The following is a 24,163-nucleotide window of genomic DNA, read 5'->3' as shown; positions in this document are numbered from 1 at the left end:
ATCACCCCTCCATCAACAGAGTCTGGCAATCCCAACCTGTGACATGAACAAATCATTACAGTGCATTACTAATCTGTCAAAGACTCTTGATAGGTTCATTGATATTTTGCAGAACGCTGAACAACAACAACATCAGCAGTATTCCAGTGTCGAGTTTCAACCACATGCCCAAACTCAGGACCTTGTGAGTAACACACACAGCACCTTTCCTCTTCATAATTGTATCTCTTTACTTCAGTAACTGCTACAATGTATGTAAAACTGCTCGTTTGTTATAGCGATGCTATATAAATAAAATGGAACTTATGAAATATATGAAACTGGCTTCTATGGAGATCACCAACATGTATTTGTTTATTGTATTTTAGACGTACGGAAGAGATTTCTGATGTGAAATGAACATTACAAATTAAAGACTAACTTAACCTTAGTTCTGGAAAGTAACTGACTGTAATTAATGTTCTCTGTCTATATTTGGAAACCGTAAATTGCAGCACAATAGGAAAGTTGATTCTTCTGAAGCTTGGGCACAAATTCCATTAGACAGATTAGGCTCCATCTGTGTGACATTTACCAAATAAAAGCACATTTAACCTCAGGTTACAGCGGGGTACTAAGTGCACTGAAAACAGCATTGGATTAACGTGTCGGAAACGTGTCGTTTATCATAACGGTTGTGTTCGTGTTTAGCCGTTTGCATTCCAACAACCTGAACTGTGACTGTCATCTGGCCTGGTTGTCTCAGTGGCTGCGGGAGCGGCCGGCCCTCGGCCTGTTCACCCAATGCAGCTCTCCGACTCCACTGAAAGGACTCAATGTGGCCGAGGTCCAGAAACATGAGTTCACCTGTTCAGGTAACAGAAGCCTTTTGAGCTATCGCTTTTCATTTATCAACATCTCATTGGCGTTCAATGTATGTCAAACAAACATAAAGTAATAAAGTCTTAAGCTCATGTAACATTGTAACATTTTCACTATTTTGCTTAAAACCTAACTACAGTATTACAGTAACAAGCATTTTTCTTGATCTTTTATTATTTCCACTAAGTGGTATTTGGCTATTATTTGGCTATTATAGTAGTAAACAACTTATAAAACAACATTAAAACCTCTGTAAACTGTATGTGGCCAATTTAACCGACCACTCACTTTAGTACACGTTGCTGTTGGACAACATTTAAACACCTTATTTTATCTAAAACATTAAAACAAGTGTTACATATAACACGTGTATTCAACTTGACCTAAGCAGTAATAAAAGGACGTAAAATAAAAGGAGAGTGTATCAGAGGGGTCGTACATTGAAGAAGATTGTACATGAGAAGATTGAAGATCCGTGTCTCACATCTACAGCATACATTGAGTGATTTGGATCAAACTTAAATGCACATTCCCACCGTGCATTGTGTTCCATGTTCCATTATGTTATACAAAATATATGCCTGTATTCAAATTTCCTCTTGTCTCTGCAGGTCATGCTGAAAACACTGGTGTTCAGTTGTGCAGTTTTGCTGCAGGTTCGTGTCCAGCGGTCTGCACCTGCAGTAATAATATTGTGGACTGTCGAGGCAAGGGACTGACAGCCATCCCAGCCAACTTGCCCGAAAGCATGGCAGAGATGTAAGTGAGGTCCTGTACTGAGGACTGTAATACTGTGAATATTGTGTCCAATGTGGGCGATGGCCATTAGCAGGGTACATAAATCAAAAAAAAATTTCTAAATAACTGAAGGAGAAAGGAATATGCCTTTAATGAAGGTCAAACTAGTATTTCTTCATCTTTTCACGTGCAATATAATTTTTTTTACATTTTTATCCAAGTTCACATTGTCATCAAGATGTCAGAAAGTTGGACAACTGACTTTGTCATGTAGACTGCTGGCTCTCTTCCCACCATATAGCTGATTTCAGATTTTGCTATTCTTGTCAGGAGGTTTGGCATCAGACCAGTCTGTGGGTTTGTGGGGCCCTAGACAAGATTGTCGAAACGAGTCTGACCAGTATAAGACAAACCTGACAATTAACATGTCTATAAAATTGCCGCTTAACTTAAATAGTTCTGAGGTGTGACAGATGACATAAAAAATGAATTGTATACAGACTTTGATGTTTATATAACTATGTATCAATGTTTATTTAGTGCAATTTACAGTTATTATTTATTTTTTATCCCATGGTCTGTTTGAATACTCAATTCTGATTGGCTGGAAGGTGTGCATTAAAACCGTTTAATGCACGGGTAGTTCCAGTCAGTTTGATCAGCGTTTGAAATTAACTGACAAAAATAGCTGTAATTTTCACTTGTCTGATCAAAAATTACACCGTGAACATCAATAACAGCTTTAAATTGGCAAATGACCATGGTATAAGCGGGATAATCCACGGCTAGCCTTGCATTAAATTAATTTTAATGCACTTCGTTGAGGCAACCACCCTCTGCTTCGTGTCGGTTGGTTCTTGGCCTACACGTCGTGCATTAAAACATTTCAATGCATGGCTAGCTGTGGATAATCCCTTAAGGCTGGAATGCACTACACAAATTTTTAAGTCTGAAAAGATTTTTAAAAAGCTAGACATCACACACTTGCAGACTTTTGAAAATTTGCAGAGAAAAACAGGGCATCACACACTAAGCGATTAAATCTGCAGACTAGCGCAGACTTTCTGCAACAAGTATGTTACAGTGTGACTATAAAACAGTCCTGCTCCAAAGATGGGAATAAGAATCACTGTTGACCAATACAGTTTTCCCACAGTACACTCACTGCAGGATGAGGTCCAGATGTAAAGCACAACTGACCCGCACGCATACACACCAAGAAGATTACACTAAACATGAAACTACTTCTGTTGTCGTGTTTAAAGTCACATCTACAGTAGATTTATTTAAACACACATAAATAGAGTGAACAGAGCGGTCAGAGAACACGAGCCCGCAGGAATGTGCTGTCTGGAATCCCAACAATGTAAAGAATGTAAATTGTGTTTCTCTGTTTCCCACTGACTGCTCAGCTTTAAAGAGGAAAAAATGTGAATCTGTTTGAGTCAAGTGGTTGTCAGTTGGCACTAAATGAGCCTGACAAATGACTTTTCCGCATTTTACACGCGAAACAGGGGTGCTTTCCTCACAGTATTGTACCTGCAGGGTGTGACATTAAACCAGAGCCTTAAAAACACAACCATACCTGCATAGACCCTCACAACATTCAGAGTCTTAAAGAAAGACCCGGCGCTTCCCGCCTCTATCAGTAAGACAGCAATATAATCACAATCCAAAATATTTCAGTAAAATCAGTTTCACGTCATTCAATAAAATTAGTTTCAAAATATTGAATCGTATTGAAGAGTGTTTGGGATATAGATGATCATGAGAGTATCTCTGACTCTTGCTCATGTGACTTTGACACAAGATTATCAAGAGCAAATGTAATCAAATGTCTTGCCTTAACCCTGCATTCACACAGTGCTTCAGCGTCAACGCTTGACGGAGGGCATGTCTGACGCGAGCGACATAGTTACAACAGCCAATCACATTGTTCTCCGATCTTGCATGAACGCAATTGGTTAGCGCCTGCACTAGGTTATTTGCATAAGGCGATCTGACAGGCTGACGCCTGCGTTAGCACTTGAAAAGTTGAGAAATTATTAACTTCTGCGCAAGCAACGCCAGTGATGCCTCACCAACGGACCCACAATTCAGTTCAGCAATGCTTGACGTCACCCATTCAAAGTAAATGAGAAGCGTTAACGCTGACGTGTGTGAATGTACCATTATGTGTCATATTTCATTTCCTTCTTTCCACTTTTTCTCTGTAGACGTCTGGAACAAAATGGCATCAAGTCAATCCCTCCTGGAGCGTTTTCTCCATACAAGAAGCTACGCAGAATGTAAGATTTACAACCCCATCACTGAGGAATTAGATGAAGACATTGCTCACATCACGTGCACAAACATTTGTTAAATGACAAATGAAATGTCTTAGGCTCGGTTTCAGCCAAATGAAGCCTTGTTTCAGTTGAGCATTGACATGTCTTAAAATAGGTTAATGTTCCATCACCAGATGCACACCAGCAATGTTTTTTTCTAAGGCCCATTTATAAAGCTACTTAAATGTCTTAAGTTAACAAAGGCCTGACCCTGGTTGAAACCGTCCCTCTGTATTTAGGTGGCCTACTAAACCAATCGTTTTACATCCCTAACCAGTTCTATAGGTTTCAGGGATCAATTCAAATCTGCACCAGTCTACACAATACTTCTGGTTGGCAAGTGCTGACACTTTTTATACACTAAAGCGTGGTTTGATGGCTAGACCACAAGTTTATTATAGTCTTCTCCAAGGCCAAGATTTCTTGTCAATTTGTCGCCTTAGAATTATAGAGTTCTATCTGACATGTTTGTGAAAATGACAACAGTCTTAATTACAACAATAAACATTGTGTTATTTCAGCCGTACTCATATCTAGAAAGTAATTTGACCTATTCCACCTTCTGTGGAATGAAGTCTAGATCAGATTACAGTAGCTGCTTTCTGTCTAAACCAACCTGCAATAATGTTGAAAACCCTATATACCTACCTTAAAGGGGAGGTTTTATTCTACTTTTACACAAATCTTAGGGGTCCACAGAATGTGTCTGTGAAGTTTCAGCTCAAAATACACCACAGATTTTTTATTACAATATGCCCTAAATGCCCAGTTTTGCGTGTGAGGAGAAACACTCTGTTTTGGTGTGTGTCTCTTTAAGTGCAAATGAGCTGCTAGTCTCCGCCCCCTTTCTGACCTGCAGAATAACACAAAGGGCCAAAGCCACTAGATAGTATGGAGCCCGTCTAGTCACCCCTCGGAGAAAAAAAAAACAAGACCCGCAAATCCGTGGCCACAGTTTTGTAATTCGTTCCCACAGTTTACAAAACCGTGCTCTCGGATTAATAAACTGTACCCACGAGTTTACAATCCGTGCTCTCGGTTTTGTAAACCGTCCCCTCAGTTTTTGAAATCTGTACCCACAAATTCATAATCTGTGCCCACGCTTTCGCAATCCGTTCGCACAGTTTTGCAAACTGTAGCCTACTCGCGGAATTGAAGCCTCTGTCTGTCAACAGAACAAGCTCCTACAGGAACATTAACGAATATTGTTTACTGTTTTATCTTAGATTATATTATAAATTGTCTTAATGTGTTTACACAAGAGCGCGTGGCGCATATAAAGCATGTTCACGTTCAGAAAGCACGTTCATTGCCGCGTTTCACTGGTGTAAAGTTGGTTTGACATTAAACTTTCTATATTCGTTAATTTAGGGACCATCTCTAAAGTTACATACACATTAAAATAAATGTTTCCAACTTCAAAAGCATTTAAAGGGAATGATTTATAGCCACAAAACTAACTGTACAGTGTTCATGTGTGTGTCAGCTATTATGCACAACTTTTATATTTATTATAATAAACCGTTAAATCAAATGCAAATATTCCTATGTGTTTCACTGCTGTATGGGCTCATACATAAATACACAAATTTTAAAGCTCAATAGCATTTAAAGGGAATGACTTCCCTGACTAACTGTAAAGTGTTCATGTGTGTGTCAGACAGAATGCATACCTTTTAGATTATTGATATGTATTAAAATAAACCGTCAAATCACATGCAAACATTCCTATGTGTATAATGGTCTCATACACACATATACCATTATTTAAAGCTCAATAGCAATACGTATAGGAATATGTGCATATGATTTGATGGTTTATTTTAATACTCAATAATCTAAAAGTTGTGCATAAATAGCTGACACACACATGAACACTGTACAGTTAGTTTTGTGGCTGTAAATCATTCCCTTTAAATGCTTTTGAAGTTGGAAAAGGGTATTTTAATGTGTACTTTAGAGATGGTCCCTAAATTCACGAACGTTTAATGTCAAACCAACTTTATGCCAGTGAAACGCAGCAATGAACGCATGCTTTATATGCGCCACGTGCTCGTGTGTAAACACATTAGGACAATTTATATATACAACAGTATACAATATTCCTATACATATATAGATTATGAATTTGTGGGTACAGATTTCAAAAACTGAGGGGGCGGTTTACAAAAATGAGAGCACGGATTGTAAACTCGTGGGTACAGTTTATTAATCCGAGAGCACGGTTTTGTAAACTGTGGGAACGAATTACAAAACTGTGGCCACAGATTTGCGGGTCTTGTTTTTTTTTCTCCGAGGGGTGACCAGACGGGCTCCGCACTAACGCCTTGGCTTCAGCGGAACGCAGGAAAGGAGACCAGAGGCTAGTTTAACAATGGATGTTGTTAACCGTTTCTTAACGCTTTCTGCAATTGGAATTGTTACAGACCCTTCCATCTCTTGCATACACATGTGAAAGTAGGCTTACACATGACGAACCCGTCGAGTGTTTACAAACGTTCAGATTAAGGCGCAGCAATATTATAATAGGAACATTTAACTACGTTAGAAAGAGCGTACAATCTGATCGGCTCGTTTTCACACAGGCCTGCAGAGATAGGCTCATCAAATCAAAGTTACTGGGTTGTCAGATTTTTTGCACATTTTCTGAGTTGGTAGATGCACCAGACTAGAGCTGAAGATCTTTGCCCGAACCCGACGGATCCGACGTGACCCGACGGTTTCGGGCTTAATTTCTATCATTTTACACGGGCTCGGGCCGGGCTCGGGCTTCCGCGGTAAATGAGCGGTCATGTGATGCGTTCCGATTAGCGCGAGAAAGATGCGAAAATGGATGCTGAGGAGGTGAAACGGAGGCTTGCCTCTGGCGATTACGTTTTGGTTGCACCAGCAACTAAAGCAAAGTCTGAGGTGAGGAAAAGTTTTGACCATGTGCATAATGAGAATAATGAGCCAGTGGGATATGTTACGATGTTACAGAGGACTTATTTTATTTCTTTGTTCCAACTTCCAAGTGGCCTATAGCCTACATTAGTCATTAATAAATTATGTTAAAACATGTATAAATGACGCATTCTTGACCAAAGCTGTGTGCGTGCGCACATTTGAATAGCCTAATGTCGGGCTGTAAACGGGTTCGGGCTTTTAAAAAGCTGTCAATCAAAATGTACTTGTCGGGCTCGGGCCGAGTTCTGTCGGGCTCGGACCCTGTCGAGCCTAACTTTTAAGGCCCGATTACAGCTCTACCAGAGACCCAATTATAGCACTTAAAAATGGAAAAAGTCTGATTTTCATGAAAGGACCCCTTTAAATAAACATCTGCACTACATAAACCATTTAGCAGGATTATAGCACTTAAAAATGGAAAAAGTCCGATTTTCATGAAAGGACCCCTTTAAATAAACATCTGCACTACATAAACCATTTAGCACCGCTTATTATGCTTAACTTAAACAAGAAAAAAGTTCTTCTTATAGTCCTGAAATATGAAATAAATATCGTAAAAAGCATTAAATGTAACTGTCAACACATTATTACAATGTTAATTTCGTGTTTAAAAAAAACAAAGTGAATTGTTGGTATCGCTTGAAAATGTATTGCTTTCATTCATGTTTTACAGATAGAACCTTATAATTCTAAGCAGAAAGGGTGTTTCCAGAATCAGGAGGTTCTATCTGCGTTTGACCTGTTCCAAAAATCCCCATTTACAAATTTCAGAGGATTTTGATATTCTACATTTAGTGTCGCTGTCTTTTTCATGTATGAAATATCAATTTTGCCATATGGAATGCAGGAACTATGAAGCTCAATATCTATGTTCTGGTTTCCTCTTTATCAACAGAGATCTCAGCAACAACCAGATATCAGAGATCGCTCCTGACGCTTTTCAAGGCCTACGCTCCTTAAACTCACTGTGAGTGTTTTGTTGCTTCTGAGTTTGTGTATGTCTGTGGATGGGGGACGCAAGGTTTAAGTGCTTTTCCACCATCGTGCCGAACCTTTCTAAGTATGGTCTGGAACAGTTACAGTTATGTTTCCACGTCAGCCTGACTCGGCACAATTACAAACCTTTTTCAGGCCAGAATTGTCAGCACGGTTGACAATAGAATGTAGTGACATTGCCACTCAGGATTGGTCTCTCGTCAGTTGCCTAGATACCAGTTTCTCTCTGTAGCCAACAGATAAGTTGAAAGTTAATTTAGCTTGTTAATCGCTGGAGCTGAAGGGTACTGTCAGAGTTTGCCACAGACCGGAGACGTGGACATATCTTGCAACACGGATATGTATTATAAATACAAATAAACAGGAGAACAACATCAAAGCAGTTTAACATAGACGAGACAAGAGAGAGGGAACAGCAATCCTTAAATGTGGTTGGCATGATGAGGGAGACAGGTGAGAGAGAATGGAGGATTATGGGAAATGGAGTCCGGGGGAACACAGGCAGTGGAGAACACTGGGAAGCAGACAGGGGAAACATAAGTCATAGCTCAGTCTCTTGCATTACCAAGGCAGTGAATGACGTGTTTGTGTTTAAAGGGATACTTCACCCAAAAATAAAAATTCTGTCATCATTTACTCACCTTCGAGTTCCAAATCTGTATAAATTATGTGTTCTGATGAATACAAAGAACAATTTTTGGAAGAATGCTTATCACCAAACAGTTCTTGGACCCCATTGACTACCATAGTAGGAAAATGTACTCTATAATTAGTTTTGTTCTGTTGAACACAAAAGAACATTTCTTATTTTGAAGAATGTAGGACAGAACGCAGTTCTGGGCCACTTTTTACTACCAATGTCATTTTTCTAACTATAGGAATGCCTTCCTACTCTATATATTTCATTTTTTTATAAACTTCATGAAATGCGATTTAACTTTTGAAAAGACAAACATTTATTTTATTTTATACATAAACACACATTGTTGGACAGGCGGGAAACACAATATATTTAACAGTTACATTTTATCATTGACCAAATTTGTGCACTGATACGTAACAGAATAATAAATAAGTTTCTCATATGTACTTCAAAGAGTGTTTAAAAATAAGGTCAGAGAGATGTCGGTTTTGCTGGTTGTTGATAAATACCAGCTGTGAAGCATCACAACTTGCTTAAGCTCTCACATCAGTGTCCCAATGTGAAGTGAGCCAGTGCCTGGTTGCAAAAAGAATACCCTTAAGTAAAGAAAATCCTTAGATAAAGGGTTAAGGGAGAAAAAACCTAAGGGTTTACTTCAAGAGACTTTAAGGCTGTCAGTAAGTATTAACCCTTAACTGCTAAAGTGTTCCCCTAAGTTCTGTTAGGCGTTGCGACAAAGTGCTTTAGTTACTTTTCTACCTTGAAAAATTAAGGGACCGATACAGCTCGCTTAAATCTCAAACGCGATGAATCATATCATGTTCATTAAAGTGGCGAAAGTAATGACGTTTTTTTTCAGAGATAAAACGAGACTAATGATACGCAATCGATTATTGAAAAAAATATCAGTTTGATGCGTTATAGCGGATTTAGAGGGTGTTTTCTTTTTGCATATTTATCTAAAATAATAGCTGTATTTAGTGTTGTCTTTTTTTCTCAATGTTTTAGTAGATGTAATGTTAAATTTGCATTCTATTAAAATCAATGTATGTTTTATTGCATAACTATAGCAACCGCTTCTCTATTGCTGTTTTGACAGAAACTATTGTGGAATGCTGAGTATAAACACTTAGGTAAGAGTGACGGATAAGAGCTTATTGCAACAAGTTCTTAAAGATATTGTTATGTTTTAATGTTACTTCCGGGTTTAAGTGGGAATTTTCTGAGAGCACTTGAAAGTGACCTATTTGTCAGTTATGGTGACCCATAACCAAAACCCATAACCAAAACCACTACCAGTGAGTAGTGAACACACGCACTGCAAGTGGTGAACACACATACACCCAGAGCAGTGGCCAGTTATTACTGCAGCGCCCGGGGGGCTAATAGGGGTTAGGTGCCTTGCTCAAGGGAACGTGTGATAATGGCAGTCCAGCCGATGAGGGGAGTGCCCTCTGGTGGAGCATGAGGGCACTTCAGCTGACAGCTGTGACAATGAATAATTGTTTTGACATTTTAAGCTAGTGGTAGTGAGTACCAACAGCACAGCACAGCACTGAATGTAAACATGTTTGTATTTAGTTGTTAACATTGAGTAACTTACATTTTTTATAAATAATAATAAAATGTTAAAACAGATCAAAAGAAATGTTTTTGAAGATTAGCATGTAAATGTGCTATTAAATTGTTGAAATAGTTACTTCTCAGGTGGTGCTTCAAGTAAATAATTTAGCTCAGGTCAAAAGTGGTTCAGATGACAAAAAGTTTGAAAACTCCTCCTGACATTCCAAGACAAATAAAGAAAAGTAGAAGACATGCAAGATAGTTGTCTAGCAGAAATGTTTGTTTCATTGTGAATCAACAGAAGTGTGTGTTTTAGTATAGACTCCAGGTTTGGTGCTCAGCTGTGTTGTGTTCAGATCTTGTAGCCTTAATGATTTTCAGGAACGGTATGTGCGTTTGGTTTAATATTGAATGTCTCTCTAATTCCCAGGGTTCTGTATGGAAACAAGATCACTGATCTGCGCAGAGGAGTGTTTGACGGACTCTACACCCTTCAGCTGCTGTGAGTGTGTGTGTGTGTGTGTGCGTGCGTGCGTGTGTGTGTGTGTGCGCGCGCGCGCGCGTGTGTGTGTGTGTGTATGTGCGTGCGTGCGTGCTTGTGTGTGTGTGTGTGTGTGTGTGTGCGTGCGAGCGAGTTCAAAAACCCTTACAAATAATAATACATTGTCAATCAACACAAAAACAAAAAAAATGAGAAAAAATGAAAAGATACAAAATTATCTCAGAATGGGGGCAAAAAAACAAGTTTTCCTCAATTACCTCACTCAAAGCCCCCCTATAGCACCACATCAACTCATTGGGATCAAGATCAGTTATGGCTTTAAAGTAACAAAAAGCAATTACTTTTTTTGCTCCCTAGTTCTGTAAATGTGCAACAAAAATCTCAAGTTGACATTTGAATCGTTGTCTCTAAACATATTTAAAACCACAAATAAAAATTTGAATAGAAAAAGTTTCAAAATAAAATAAAAACTGTAAAGCATTAAACAAAGCCTCAAGTCTCAAACATTGCATAAGAGCATGGAACACATATTTTCTTTGCAGACAAAAAGGACATCCGTGACCAACAGGGTTTAAAACAGAGATAAAAGTGTTAACTGCAATTGCGCCATGTAAAATTCTCCACTGCAAGTCTCAAACCTTTGTAGGTAATGGTGACGTGATCTAAAGCTCTCCATTGTGGTTTTGCACCCTCCTCCATCTCAGGGAGTGTCCACTTTATTATTTTGTTCAGAGATTTGACACAGCTTTTATACATTCCTTTTCCAGAATCTGGCTCTGAACCAATTGGTGTCAAACAAAATTAGTTTAATGAGATATGTCCATTCGAGAACAATGAACTAAAGGTTCTTGTATTAACCAGTGCAAGGAAACTGTGCTACTTAGTCTTTGCACAGTGAATTAAGTCCAAACTTTAAAAAGATTGGTAGCTTTTGGGACCCAGTGCAGTTTATCCCCCCCAAAAATCAATCAGAGTTGACCGAACTTGCCCAAAAAATGGGTGGAGGATCAACACAAGCTAATTGACGTCAGAGAGAAGAAGCAAGCAGATTATTGATGATCAATATACGCCCCCTATATGACATTTTCTTGAAGCAAGAATTTCCTTTTTTAGGTTTTATTTGAGGTGCTTTTGCCTTTATTGGGACAGGACAGTGGAGAGCAGACATGAAAGCGTTGGGCAGAGATAGGGGAGCAAAGGACCATCGAGACAGGAATGGAACTTGCGTTGCTGTGACATGTCGGCGCGCTAACCACAGGGCTATGGGTGCTGACAAGAATTTCCATTTATCACAGACGTCCCCATCAAAGTTTTTTTGTACAACCGTTTCGATGTGGAATATGCAGTCCATACAACTCTGTTCCCAACATATTTAAAAGAGGCTCAATTGCTAAAGAGTAAAGCGTATACCAGACAAGGCGCACCCCTGCCGGACACCTAAAAACGTTATAGGGGCACATAAGTCCCTATTAACTTTTAATATACTCTCAACATCACTGTACAAACATTAAATGTAAAAATAAAATAGGAACTAAAAAATCCCATAGATAATTGTACTCAACTTGGTGAAAAGCCTTTTCTTGGTCCAGTGACACGAGACCAAAATCCAAGTTGAGGTTCTTGACAATATCTCAAACACCCCCAACAAAAGTAAAGTTATCGACAATTCGTCTACCAGATACACAACAGGGTGGTTTCCCGGACAGGAATTAGCTTAAGCCAGGACTATGACTTAGTTTAATTAGGAAATGTATGTAGTTTTAACAAACATGCCTTACTAAAAACACGACTTGTGTACTGACGTACTTTAAGATATGTCAGTGCAAGTCAGTTTGAGCAGCTCTTACATTTATTTTAGTCTACTAGTCTAATCCCTGTCCGGGAAACTGCCCCAATAGGTCGGGAGAGATAGAGAGAGAAAGAGAGGACGAGTTCATCGATCACAAGACTACTCGTTTATGCCATACTTAAGGATTTCCTTTCCTCATCCTTTCCACCATTGTTAAGCTGGGGGGAAAACTTTACAAGACATCTGCATGAAAACAAATGTGATTACTGTCATCTCAGACTCTACAAACTGAGACAACATGTGTCATTTTTCTCCATCGTGATCTATTCTATGGGGAGAATCAGTGCATTGTCAGACCGACTCAACATTCATGATCACTGTGGCTTGATGCAATTCCAAATTCTAAAGTCATAACTCTCTCTTTTTGGTCTGTCTCTCGTCTTTAGCCTGTTGAATGCCAACAAGATCCACTGTCTGAGAGAAAACACGTTTCAGGACTTGCAAAATCTCTCGCTGCTGTCTTTATATGACAACAAAATCCAAACTTTGGCCAAGGGCACCTTCACCTCATTGCGAGCAATTCAGACACTGTAAGTACAAAAATATCACAATCATCCATGTTACATCACATAGAGGTCTGTCTCAAGCCACGCATGTATGCGCTATTCCATTTTGTAGTTCATATCGAAATGTGAAACACTGGACACTGGTTGTTAAAGTGATAGTTCACCCAAAAAGGAAATTTCTGTCATCCTTTACTCACCCTCTTGTCATTTCAAACCTGTGACGTCAAAAGATGATACGGTATTTTGAAGAATTGTGACATTAGAGAACACCCCTAAAGGCAAGATTTATCATGTCTCTGGAACGCAAACTCTTGTTCCCCCTCTGGTTTCTGCTAACAGCTTTGTTTAACAATTTTTAACCTCTTAACTGGCACTGCCCTTTTTGAGCCTACACATGAAAATGCAGTGTTGCAACAAAAATCCTTGTAACTCAAGAATTTTTTTGTCATGGTCGACTCACAAACAGGAGACCCAATTGCGGAGATAACAAGGTGTTTATTGAGAAAGAGTCAATAATCCACAACACCAAACAGCGACCACTCCAGACCGCGGGTCTGGAAAGAAGAGTCCACTGGACAAGAAGATCCCGAAGGGCGTAGTAGGTCCACCGCAGGGCGAAAGTGACTGTAACTGGGGTGCGGGGAGTAATCTCGACCCGAGCCTCCCGAGGTGAGGGAAGTCCGTGCCCGTGGGATACGCGGCGTGAATGATCACTGCGTAGAGCCGGATGGTGAAGAGAGTCGACTTCCGAGACGCCAACAGGAGCTGTGGAGACAGGAAGCAAGCCAAGGAGAGTGAAGGAAACAGGACGAAAGCTAGAGTGCTCTGAAGTCGTCAGAGACGAGCGTGGGGAAGTAAGTCCAAATAACTAGGATTGTGGTAAGCGCTAGGACTAGAACTGTGGCTAGGACAGAGGCTAGGCTAAGACTAGGTCTAGCAAGAAATACAAAACTACAGGCGAGCCACAGCTACACCTGGGTCAGTCTGAAACTGGCTACACAACATGCAACGGTCAGACACTAGACAAGAGACACAGAGGAATTATAAAGGGAACAAAACGAGGTGGGAATAGCGGACAGGTGTGGGGCCATTACGAGAACAAGCGGTCTTAATGAGATGAGTGTCGGCAGGAGTGTGAGAGCTGAGTGGAAAATCACCAGTGCAAATGAAATCCTAGACAGAGACACGAGGGCGGGGAGAATGACGTAGACACCGAGCGTGCAGTTGGCCACCAGCCACACGCTCGACAATAAACAAAACCCACAAGAAGGTGATCACCCCGACCCGGGCCATGACAGTACCCCCCCCACCAGCGCCCCTAGGCGCTAAGGGAGGGTGCTCATCTCGTCTCCGGTGGAAGTCCACGATCAACGACCGATCCAGCATGACCTTTCTTCTGCGCCATAACCCTCCCAGTCCACCAGATATCGGAAACCCCTACCACGGCGGCGGACATCCAGCAGTCTCTTGACAGTGTACGCCGGGATACCGTCCACTGGTCGCGGGGGAGGGGGAGGGGGGGAGTGGGCCGAGAGCTGGCAGGATTAAGATGAGACGTGACTACAGGCTTGACCCTGGAGACATGAAATACAGGGTGCACTCGACCAAGAGTAGGGGGAAGCTTGAGCTGTACGGTCACCGGATTGACCACCTTGGCGACGCGGAATGGCCCAATGAACCTGGGAGCCAGCTTGCGAGATGGCACCCGGAGAGGCAGGTCCTTGGAGGAAAGCCATACCCGCTGACCGCACACATAGGCGGGGGCCGAGATCCTGTGACGGTCGGCCGCTGCTTTGGTTCTCTGGGAGGTCCGGGCCAAAAACTCTCTGGCCCTCGTCCAGGTCCGGCGACACCGTTGGACGAAGGCCTGAGCTGAAGGAACCGCAGCGTCGAGTTCGTGAGGGGAAACAGAGGAGGCTGATAACCAAGAGCACACTCAAATGGAGACATACCTGTGGACGAGGCGGGAAGGGAGTTGTGGGAATATTCCACCCAAGAGAGCTGTTGGCTCCAGGAGCTGGGATTGTTGGATGTCAGACAGCGGAGTCTCTTACCGAGTTCCTGGTTGGCTCGCTCGCACTGTCCATTGGTCTGGGGGTGGAAGCCTGAGGACAGACTCGTAGTGGCCCCGAGCTGTCTACAGAACTCTTTCCAGAACCGGGAGGTGAACTGAGGACCCCTATCTGAGACCACATCGACCGCAAGGCCGTGGAGGCAGAAGACATGATCCACCATCAGTTGGGACATCTCCCGGGCTGAGGGGAGCTTGGGAAGAGGGATAAAATGGTCCACCTTGGAGAATCGGTCCACCACCATGAGAATGACGGTGTTACCTCTTGACGGGGGAAGGCCAGTGACGAAGTCCAAGGCGATGTTTAGACCAGGGCCGAGAAGGAATGGAGAGGGGCCGAAGCAGACCTGCTGGTGGACGGCGGGAGGTCTTGCTCTGAGCACAGACCAGGCAAGCCAACACGAACTGTCTGACATCGACGAGGGCCGATGGCCACCAAAACCTCTGACGTACGTACGCCATGGTCCCCTTAACCCCTGGATGGCCGGCCAACCTGGAGGAATGACACCACTGAAGCACCTCCGGGCGAAGCGGAGGAGGGACGAACAGCTGACCCGCCAGGCACTCCCCTGGCACTTGCACCCTGTGACCGGCCTCCGCTACTCGCTGATCGACCTCCCAGGCGAGAGCTCCGACTACCCTCTCCCTAGGGAGGATTGGGTCGATGGACTCCTCTCTGCCTGGGTTCTCGAACAGGCGGGAGAGAGTGTCTGGCTTGGTGTTCTTGGAACCGGGCCGGTACGACAGGGTGAAGTTGAACCTGCCAAAGAATAGCGCCCAGCGGGCCTGACGTGGGTTCAACCTCTTGGCTGAACGGACATATTCTAAATTCTTATGGTCCGTCCAGACCAAGAACGGCTGTATCGACCCCTCCAACCAGTGGCGCCACTCACCGAAGGCCAGGCGAACCGCCAGCAGCTCTCTATTACCGATATCGTAATTTCATTCAGCAGGACTGAGGCGATGCGAGAAAAAGGCGCAAGGATGCACCTTCCCATCATGACCGCCAGCAGCTCTCTATTACCGATATCGTAATTTCATTCAGCAGGACTGAGGCGATGCGAGAAAAAGGCGCAAGGATGCACCTTCCCATCATGACTGGCACATTGGGACAAGACCGCGCCGACATCGGAAGCATCGACCTCGACAATAAACAGGCGCTCGGGATCTGGAAAACAGAGCACAGGTGCAAAGACAAATCGGGACTTGAGTTTATCAAAGGCTACCTGTGCGAGTGGGTTCCAGGAGAACGGGACCTTGATGGAGGTCAATGCTGTGAGCGGTGCGGCCACTTGACCAAATCCCCGGATGAACCGCCTAAAAGTTGGCGAACCCCAGGAACCGCTGCAATGCCTTACGAGAGTTGGGAACAGGCCATGAGGTGACAGCCTTGATCTTAGCGTCGTCCGGTCCAACGCCTCGGGGAGAAATTACATGGCCCAGGAACGAAACCGTATCGGAGTGGAAGTCGCACTTCTCCGCTTTGACAAATAATTGATTCTCAAGAAGGCGCCGGAGAACCTCGCTGACATGTTGGGTGTGTTCCTGGAGAGAGGGGGGGAATCAGAATGTCATCCAGGTACACAAAAACAAAGCGATTAATCATGTCCCCCAACACATCATTGATGAGGCTCTGGAAAACGCCCGGAGCATTGGTCAGCCCGAATGGAAGCACCAAATACTCATAATGTCCCGATGGAGTATTAAAGGCCGTCTTCCACTCGTCCCCCTTGCGGATATGGACCAGATGGTAGGCGTTGCGGAGGTCTAGCTTGGTAAAGACCCGAGCTCCCTGTAATAATTCAAAGGCAGACGACATTAAAGGCAAGGGGTATTTATTCTTAACAGTAATCTCGTTTAAACCTCGATAGTCAATACAAGGGCGTAGGGAGCCATCCCTCTTCTGTACGAAGAAGAAACCCGCACCGGCCGGCAAAGAGGAGGAACAGATGAGCCCGGCATTAAGGGATTCCCGAATGTACTTGTCCATGGCCTCTCGTTCAGGACCGGAAAGGGAAAATAACCAACCCTTGGGCGGAGAAGCGCCTGGGAGTAGGTCAATGGCGCAGTCGTAAGGCCGATGCGGAGGAAGAGACATGGCCCGGGACTTGCTGAACACGGATCGCAGATCGTGGTACTCCACCGGGACCCCGGCCAAGTCGGCGACAACCACCTGCAAGACAGGAGACACAGAGACAGGAGAGGGAGCAGGACCAAGACAAGACACATGACAAGCAGGGCTCCACGATAGGATAGACGTGCTCACCCAATCAATATGAGGATTATGCTGTGACAACCACGGATGCCCTAATACCAGAGGGGTTGTGGGGGAATCGAGGATGTACAACCTAATCTTCTCACAATGATTACCCGACAGAAAAAGGCTTACGTGAGGAGTGATGTGGGCGACAGTGGATAGTGGCAGTCCCGTCAGCGTCACGGCTGAGATAGGAGGATGTAAGGGAAGGATGGGAATCCCCCACTTCCGAGCCATGGCCCCGTCAAGGAAGTTGCCCTCCGCCCCAGAGTCGATGAGAGCCATTCCCATGTGAGTAATGGAGTCGAAGATGAGGCGACAAGGTAGCAGGGTACAAGGAATTGAAGAGGTTTCACTGATGGCGCCCACCCGGACTCTCCACTCTACGGATGGGCGTCGGCTTTTGACGGGCAGAGAGCTACTTGATGGCCTGCCTTTCCACAATAAAAACAGAGGCCCACCACAAGGCGCTGTTGCTTCTGAGCCGGCGTCAGCCGCGACCGCCCGACCTGAATGGGCTCCGGATCCGGTTGAGTACGGTGGGTAGAACTGACTTCCCGGCTGGGCTCCCGGTTGGCATCCCGGCTAGGTTCGTGGCATCACCATGAAGGTGGAGAGGCGTGTCGCCGATGGCGTGCGTTGATGCGACTCTCGACGCGAAGGCACAGATCGATCAGCTCCTCCAAGTCCCGGGACGGGTCTAGCGTGGCGATCTCGTTTGCAATGCAGGGACTGAGGCCATCAAGAAAGCGTGCACGTAACGCTCCCGTATTCCAATCGCATGCCGCGGCTAAGGTCTTGAAGCGAATGGCGTAGTCTGTAATTGTGCCTCTCCCCTGAGTCACACGGGAGAGTTGAACAGCCGCCTCATCACCCCGGGCTGACCTGTCGAACAGACCGGTCATCTCCTCGCGGAACTCATGGAAGGAGCGACATTACGGATCCTGGGACTCCCACACCGCAACTCCCCATTGACGTGCACGGATATATATTTTTTATGCATACTCTCATCATTTATTAATCAATTGCTCTTCCTACATACATTATTCTATAAAAAGGTGATGAAATATGTATTCTAGAGACTTAGACCTTTCCAACGATATAAGGTTTGTCACAATAAGTTAGGAATTCACATGCCAAATCTTGAAGTAATTCAGCTGTCCCGTGTACGGGACGGTGCCAGTTAGTAACATGTTCGAATGTGCAGAGTTTTGTCATTTCCAAAGAGAAAGGGATGATTTTTGTTTCATGGCCAGATTGCTTTTCAGTTTGTTTGTGGTCATAACTGGGATTTAAAGAAAAGGTGTTGTTTTGTGTGTTACTGCAGTCATTTAGCACAAAATCCATTCATCTGTGACTGTAATCTTAAGTGGTTGGCTGATTATCTGCGTTCGAACCCCATCGAGACCAGCGGCGCCCGCTGCACAAGTCCCAGACGTCTCGCCAACAAACGCATCGGTCAGATCAAGAGCAAGAAGTTCCGCTGCTCCGGTAAAAATGTCATTTCATTTTCAAACTCAATGGAACAGTACAGTACAGTACTACATCTGTGATATTAGTCATTTAAAACCTGGAAGTAGGCATTTGAATCTGGATGAATCTACGATTTAATTCAATTTAATTGTGTCAACTTCAGGTTACATGTCAGCTGTCCCACGTTTAACTTCATGGGTGACTGCATCATAAATTGATAACATTGCTTTCTGCTTGTGTCTCCATAACAGCCAAAGAGCAGTACGTCATGCCAGGTGAGAGTTATGTCTGATGAACATGAAACAAAAGATTTTCAGATCACTGTTTGAAAAAGATCCTTTTTCCAGTGCTTTTAGAAAGAAAAACAAACAGAGAAGCGTCAAAAAATAAATGAGGAGAAGAAAAGAGGAAAGCATATTCTCTGGAGAATGTCATGAACAAATGAGAGTGTCTTGCTCTGGTCCTGGAGTTGCCCAGTGTCTAATTCCATAAATATTTGAAAGTCTGTCACCAGTCTAAAATTAAAGCCAGACTATCAAACCCAGCCTTTGCTCCAGCCTGCCCCGTCATTTTTACACAACAATATTTTGTCAGAGATTCTCATCTGGAGGTTAAATAAACTTGAAACATGTCTTAACTTTTGTAAGGGAGTTTTAAAGTCATGACAAGTGCAATGTTTATTTACATTTTACATGAAATAGGGCTGTAAACTATCAGTAGTTAAAGTTTCTCCCATCACTAATTTAGAACACTGATATTTATCATTTATTGAAATGTATAGCAATCCGCGTTCACAATTTTGGCCCTATCACACACTCGGCGCAAGTGTTATTTGCTAGTTTCAGATCGACACCATGTTCAATTTCACGTCCTGCACCACATTGTTTAAATAGCAAATGCATTTGCATGCTGGGATGAAAACGAGGTGTGATGAGGCGCATTGCTATTTTGAGGCAACTAAATTAGACTGCACCATTGACCAACTGAACCCTGGTCTAAAGGCAACGGGGCAATATTTTTTTGTTATTTAAAGAACGCGTTAGTAATATGCACCTATAGGCGGGTGCACATCATGCCTACATTCTGGTTATTACACACAGAGGGACACGCAGCACACAATAATGCCAAATATTACAAATAAATGGATTAAAATGTAAAAGATTATTATGGTGTGGATAAAGATTTTGGCTTGTCCCGGAGATGGTTGGTCTGCTTGCGCGCTTTAACCTCGCGTTTCCTCTCTGGAGAAGCGTCCAGTCTTAGCTCTTGCAAATTCCGCCATGTAAATAGTGAATCCGCCGTGGCGCGAGAGCAACTGGCTCTTAAAGGGAATGGGAGATGAGACTCTGATTGGTTAACTGCATGTTTTGCACAGAACACACCCATGACTCATTAAGAGAGTAGGGACAACCCCTTTAGACCATGCGCCTGGCGCCCAATTTTCCCTTCCTTAAACTAGCAAAAGTGGATTCGGACACGCCCTTAGTGCACTTGCGCCTTAGACCATGCACTTAGATCGTTAAAATAGGGCCCTTTAAGTCACTTTGGATAAATTTGTGTGTCAAATACATACATGTAACAGGAATTGTTGTGTTACAGGGACTGAGGACAGCAGGCTTTATAATGACTGTAGCAATGATCCGGTCTGCCCAGCCAAATGCCGTTGTGAGTCTAATGTGGTGGACTGTTCAAACCTGCGGCTGAAGCGGATCCCTGAGCACATCCCGGTGTCCACAACAGAAATGTAAGGCAACAAATCTTATAATCTGCATTAAAGACAGATACATTACGCTATGCTTCATAACACTTCTCATTCTACTTTCTTACAAGACGTCTCAACAGTAATGAGATCACAAGTATAGAGGCCACAGGTGTATTCAAGACACTCTCTCACCTCAAGAAAATGTAAGAGTCGTTCTCGGGTTGAGATGATATTTATGATAAGTATCTCCTCGATGAACATCTTTGATGGTCCTGGAAAAACATTCCTGTCAGTCAAGCACTCAGGACCGGGTTTAGGTTTCTTTAGCAGGAATTCTGCTCCAGGACCAACAAAATATGTTCCTCGCTGCTTCTGATGCTTCACTGACGCTGTCATGTGACCTACAGAAACCTCAGCAACAATAAGATCTCTGAGATCGAGGACGGGGCGTTCGAGGGAGCGTCTTCAGTCAACGAACTGCACCTGACGGCTAACCAACTGGACTCGGTGCACAGTGGCATCTTCAGGGGTCTGGACGGCCTACGGATGCTGTGAGCTTGCGTTCAACCGTACACAAACATGATACAAGCAACACTGATGATCAGATTGAGTCTTCATCTTTGTTATCTGTTTATTTTCCAGCATGTTGCGAAACAATCGCATTAGCTGCATTCACAACAACAGTTTCACAGGACTGCACAACGTTCGCCTGCTGTCGCTCTATGACAACACGTTGACGATCATCAGTCCCGGAGCCTTTGACACGCTGCAGAGCCTCTCAACCCTGTATGAAGCCAATGATACGTGGGCAGAAATCCTGACTTCCTGTGCTGTCTCCTGTCATCTTTATATGTGTCTTTTTCAGGAAACATTTGTTGGGGACTGGGGAGATAGTTTTTAACTTTTATTTGGACAGAATCACAACAGAAGGTTTGGTGCGAAAAATATGGACATGGAAGTATCCGGATGATAGCGAATCCAAACATCAAAGCATGAAAAAAACTCTTATTTGAGCGTTAAGTGCCATGTCCTGAGAATAACCCTTCTACTGAACATCATATAACACCACGCATGATGCAGGATTTCTGACCGCTCATCATACTAGCTCACTGGTTATAAACTGCATGAAAATGTGTTTTCATTAGTAAACAAAAAAATTGTTAATTGTTATCATTTCTTTGCGGGATTCCTTTGCTTTCTGGATGATTGACGCATTTTTGTTTTGGCAGAAACCTGCTTGCCAACCCATTCAACTGTAACTGTAAGATGGCGTGGCTGAGTGGCTGGTTGAGGAGCCGTAAAATCGTGACAGGAAACCCACGCTGTCAGCAGCCAGCTTTCCTCAAAGAGATTCCCCTGCAGGATGTCGCGCTACCAGACTTCCGCTGCGAAGAGGGTAAAACGCCTCTGTTCTTCATCTGTCTGCTCTTGAACTTTATTTTTTGACTAATGATAGGGCTTTCTGTTGTTTTAGTTCGCCCAAAATTTTATTTTATCCATCCTAGGTGACTTTTTTTCCTCAGCCCAACACAATTTGAGTCATTGTGAAAGATGTCCCGGCTAATGACATTGGGAAGCCCAGTGTTTAACGTGTGTGAATGTTTCTGTGCTGTGCATGTTCAAATTTTAACGTATTCCTTCTGTTGGCTAAATATACTCAAAATATTAATAGTTAACACCATTGGCTCACTATTATTGTTAGTGTAACTTGGAGGAGTCACCATACATCTATATTAAAGAGTGGCGGTAATTTTGGCTATTTGTTATTGGCAAACAATACTTCCTTGTTATTTTCCCCATGTAGCGCACTGCCTCCACCTGACTAACAAACTATGTGCATGTCCATGTGCCCAAATCGTCAGTAACAGGGACAGATGCTTGGAAACACTTATGTTTTGTACTCTTTCACTCGTTTCAGTCAACTGAATGAGCAGCTTATCTGCTGCTCACACTGCACAGAATAGACTGTGACAAAGCTAGATCTCGTAGGGCAGTACTGACAAATAACAAATGTCACTTTTATGGAAAAAAGAGGGTCTGAAATTCGATAAAGATAGTGCTAAAGTTGCTACATTGCCACTGGTTTATGCGGGCCCGTGTTTGACAAGAGACTTGAATGGCAACCCGTAATGGCAACGTAATCTGATGACACTTCATTACATCTGATTACACTGTGGCGATCTGAAAAGTGAGATTCCTTGATTTGTCGCCACAATGTAACTTCGTGACATCTGACTGTTGTGGTCACATTGTGACAATGCCATGGATTAATAGTTTTGTGCTGGCTGGTAACCAGTTAATATTTTTTTATTTTATTTAATATTCTTTGGGCAGACATGCAGTATTACTAATTTAACTTGTCCTTATTTGCCCATAACTATTTTAGAGACTTGAATGACACAGACTCAGAGTTGTAATACTTTTCATTTACTATAGATAAAAGAAAAACATCAACAGCAACATATCAAATCACATTCAAAACGGTAAGCTTGTTTAGAAACATTCAAATGAACAACAACGTGTTGTCCAGATGCTTTTCTTTATATAACAGTTATTTAAAACAGTTATGTTATTATATGGGGAAATTATGGTCAGAGTAAAATCTGTTATGTCAAGATGAATTTTATAAATCCAACTTTTCACAGCTAAAAAGATACAATAATTAATATTTATTTGGTGCGCGCGTCCTATATGTGTGTGCTCTTCTCCAGCACGCTCGTTCTCTGTTCTGCAAAGAGCCTTGTGCTCGCATCATTTAAACATTAATGGTCATTTCGTTAATGACAGTCACATAAAATACAGAGTATAAAAAGTATACAAAGTGATTGCCAATAAAACCAAATATAAATCAAGACTAAAAATTTTAACTCAAAAAGACATATCTAAAATTAATCAGGCATGGGCCTGAGAAAAGAGATATGTTTTCAAAGATGATTTAAACGTTATTTCAATTTCAAGCGGGACAACGGGTCAGTTAATAGTTTGTCAGAGGAAGATCTAAGAGATCTTCGAGGGGAGTATGGACAAATAAGGTCTGAGATATAGACTGGAGCCAGGCCATGTAAGGCCATTAAATACAAAAGTTAAAGCCTTGTCATCAATTCTGAATTTGACTGGTAGCCAATGTAAATGTGCTAAAATACGGGTGAAATTTCTTCCCATTAAAAAGCAAGCTGTGGCATTTTGTACCAGTTGCAAATTGATAGGGAAGACTGGTTTACACCAGCATATAAAGCATTGCAGTAATCAAGCCTTGTTGAAATGAATCATGAATGACTATCTCTAGATCTCTGAAAGGTAGAAAAGATTTCAGTTTCCGTAAACCCCTAAGCTGGAAAAATACTGGCTCTGACAACAGAGTTTATTTGCTTGTCGAATTTTAACTCCGAATCAAAAACCACACCCGGGTTTTTTACACGAGTGCGGATATTCACTTGCAGAGGTCCTAATCTAGAGGTCAGGCCATCTACCAAATGAGGGGAACCAATTAGAATGACTTCAGTCTCGTTTTAATTTAAATGAAGAAAATGATTACCCATCCAACTTTTGATGTCATTAACACAGTCTAGCAAATTGGACTTTTGACCCAGGTTTTATTGACATGTACAATTGGGTATCATCCGCGTAAATATGATAGGGAACCTTGTGAAACTCAAAGATGTAATGCAGAGGGAGCACATATATGCAAATAAAACCGGGCCCAACATCGAGCCCTGCGGCTCCCCACAC

General features: G+C 42.8%; 1 protein-coding gene across 3 annotated transcripts in view; it reads left to right on the top strand.

The window, feature by feature from the left end:
* slit1a (slit homolog 1a (Drosophila)) overlaps window positions 1–24,163 on the top strand; it is a 111,977-nt gene that overhangs the window by 72,794 nt on the left and 15,020 nt on the right. For all 3 annotated transcript variants that reach the window (XM_057342730.1, XM_057342729.1, XM_057342731.1), the window contains 14 exons: window positions 113–184; window positions 691–854; window positions 1,473–1,620; window positions 3,816–3,887; window positions 7,768–7,839; window positions 10,505–10,576; window positions 12,812–12,955; window positions 18,587–18,750; window positions 18,984–19,007; window positions 20,332–20,476; window positions 20,563–20,637; window positions 20,842–20,985; window positions 21,077–21,220; window positions 21,664–21,830. In XM_057342730.1, coding sequence (XP_057198713.1) covers window positions 113–184; window positions 691–854; window positions 1,473–1,620; window positions 3,816–3,887; window positions 7,768–7,839; window positions 10,505–10,576; window positions 12,812–12,955; window positions 18,587–18,750; window positions 18,984–19,007; window positions 20,332–20,476; window positions 20,563–20,637; window positions 20,842–20,985; window positions 21,077–21,220; window positions 21,664–21,830 — 1,607 coding nt within the window. The remainder of the gene's footprint in view (window positions 1–112; window positions 185–690; window positions 855–1,472; window positions 1,621–3,815; window positions 3,888–7,767; window positions 7,840–10,504; window positions 10,577–12,811; window positions 12,956–18,586; window positions 18,751–18,983; window positions 19,008–20,331; window positions 20,477–20,562; window positions 20,638–20,841; window positions 20,986–21,076; window positions 21,221–21,663; window positions 21,831–24,163) is intronic.

Source organism: Triplophysa rosa, linkage group LG9 (assembly GCF_024868665.1).
Source record: "Triplophysa rosa linkage group LG9, Trosa_1v2, whole genome shotgun sequence".
In the NCBI taxonomy this organism is placed as follows: Eukaryota; Metazoa; Chordata; class Actinopteri; order Cypriniformes; family Nemacheilidae; genus Triplophysa; species Triplophysa rosa.
The sequence above is the reverse complement of the archived record's forward strand: the minus strand, read 5'-3'. Positions and strand labels throughout refer to the sequence as shown.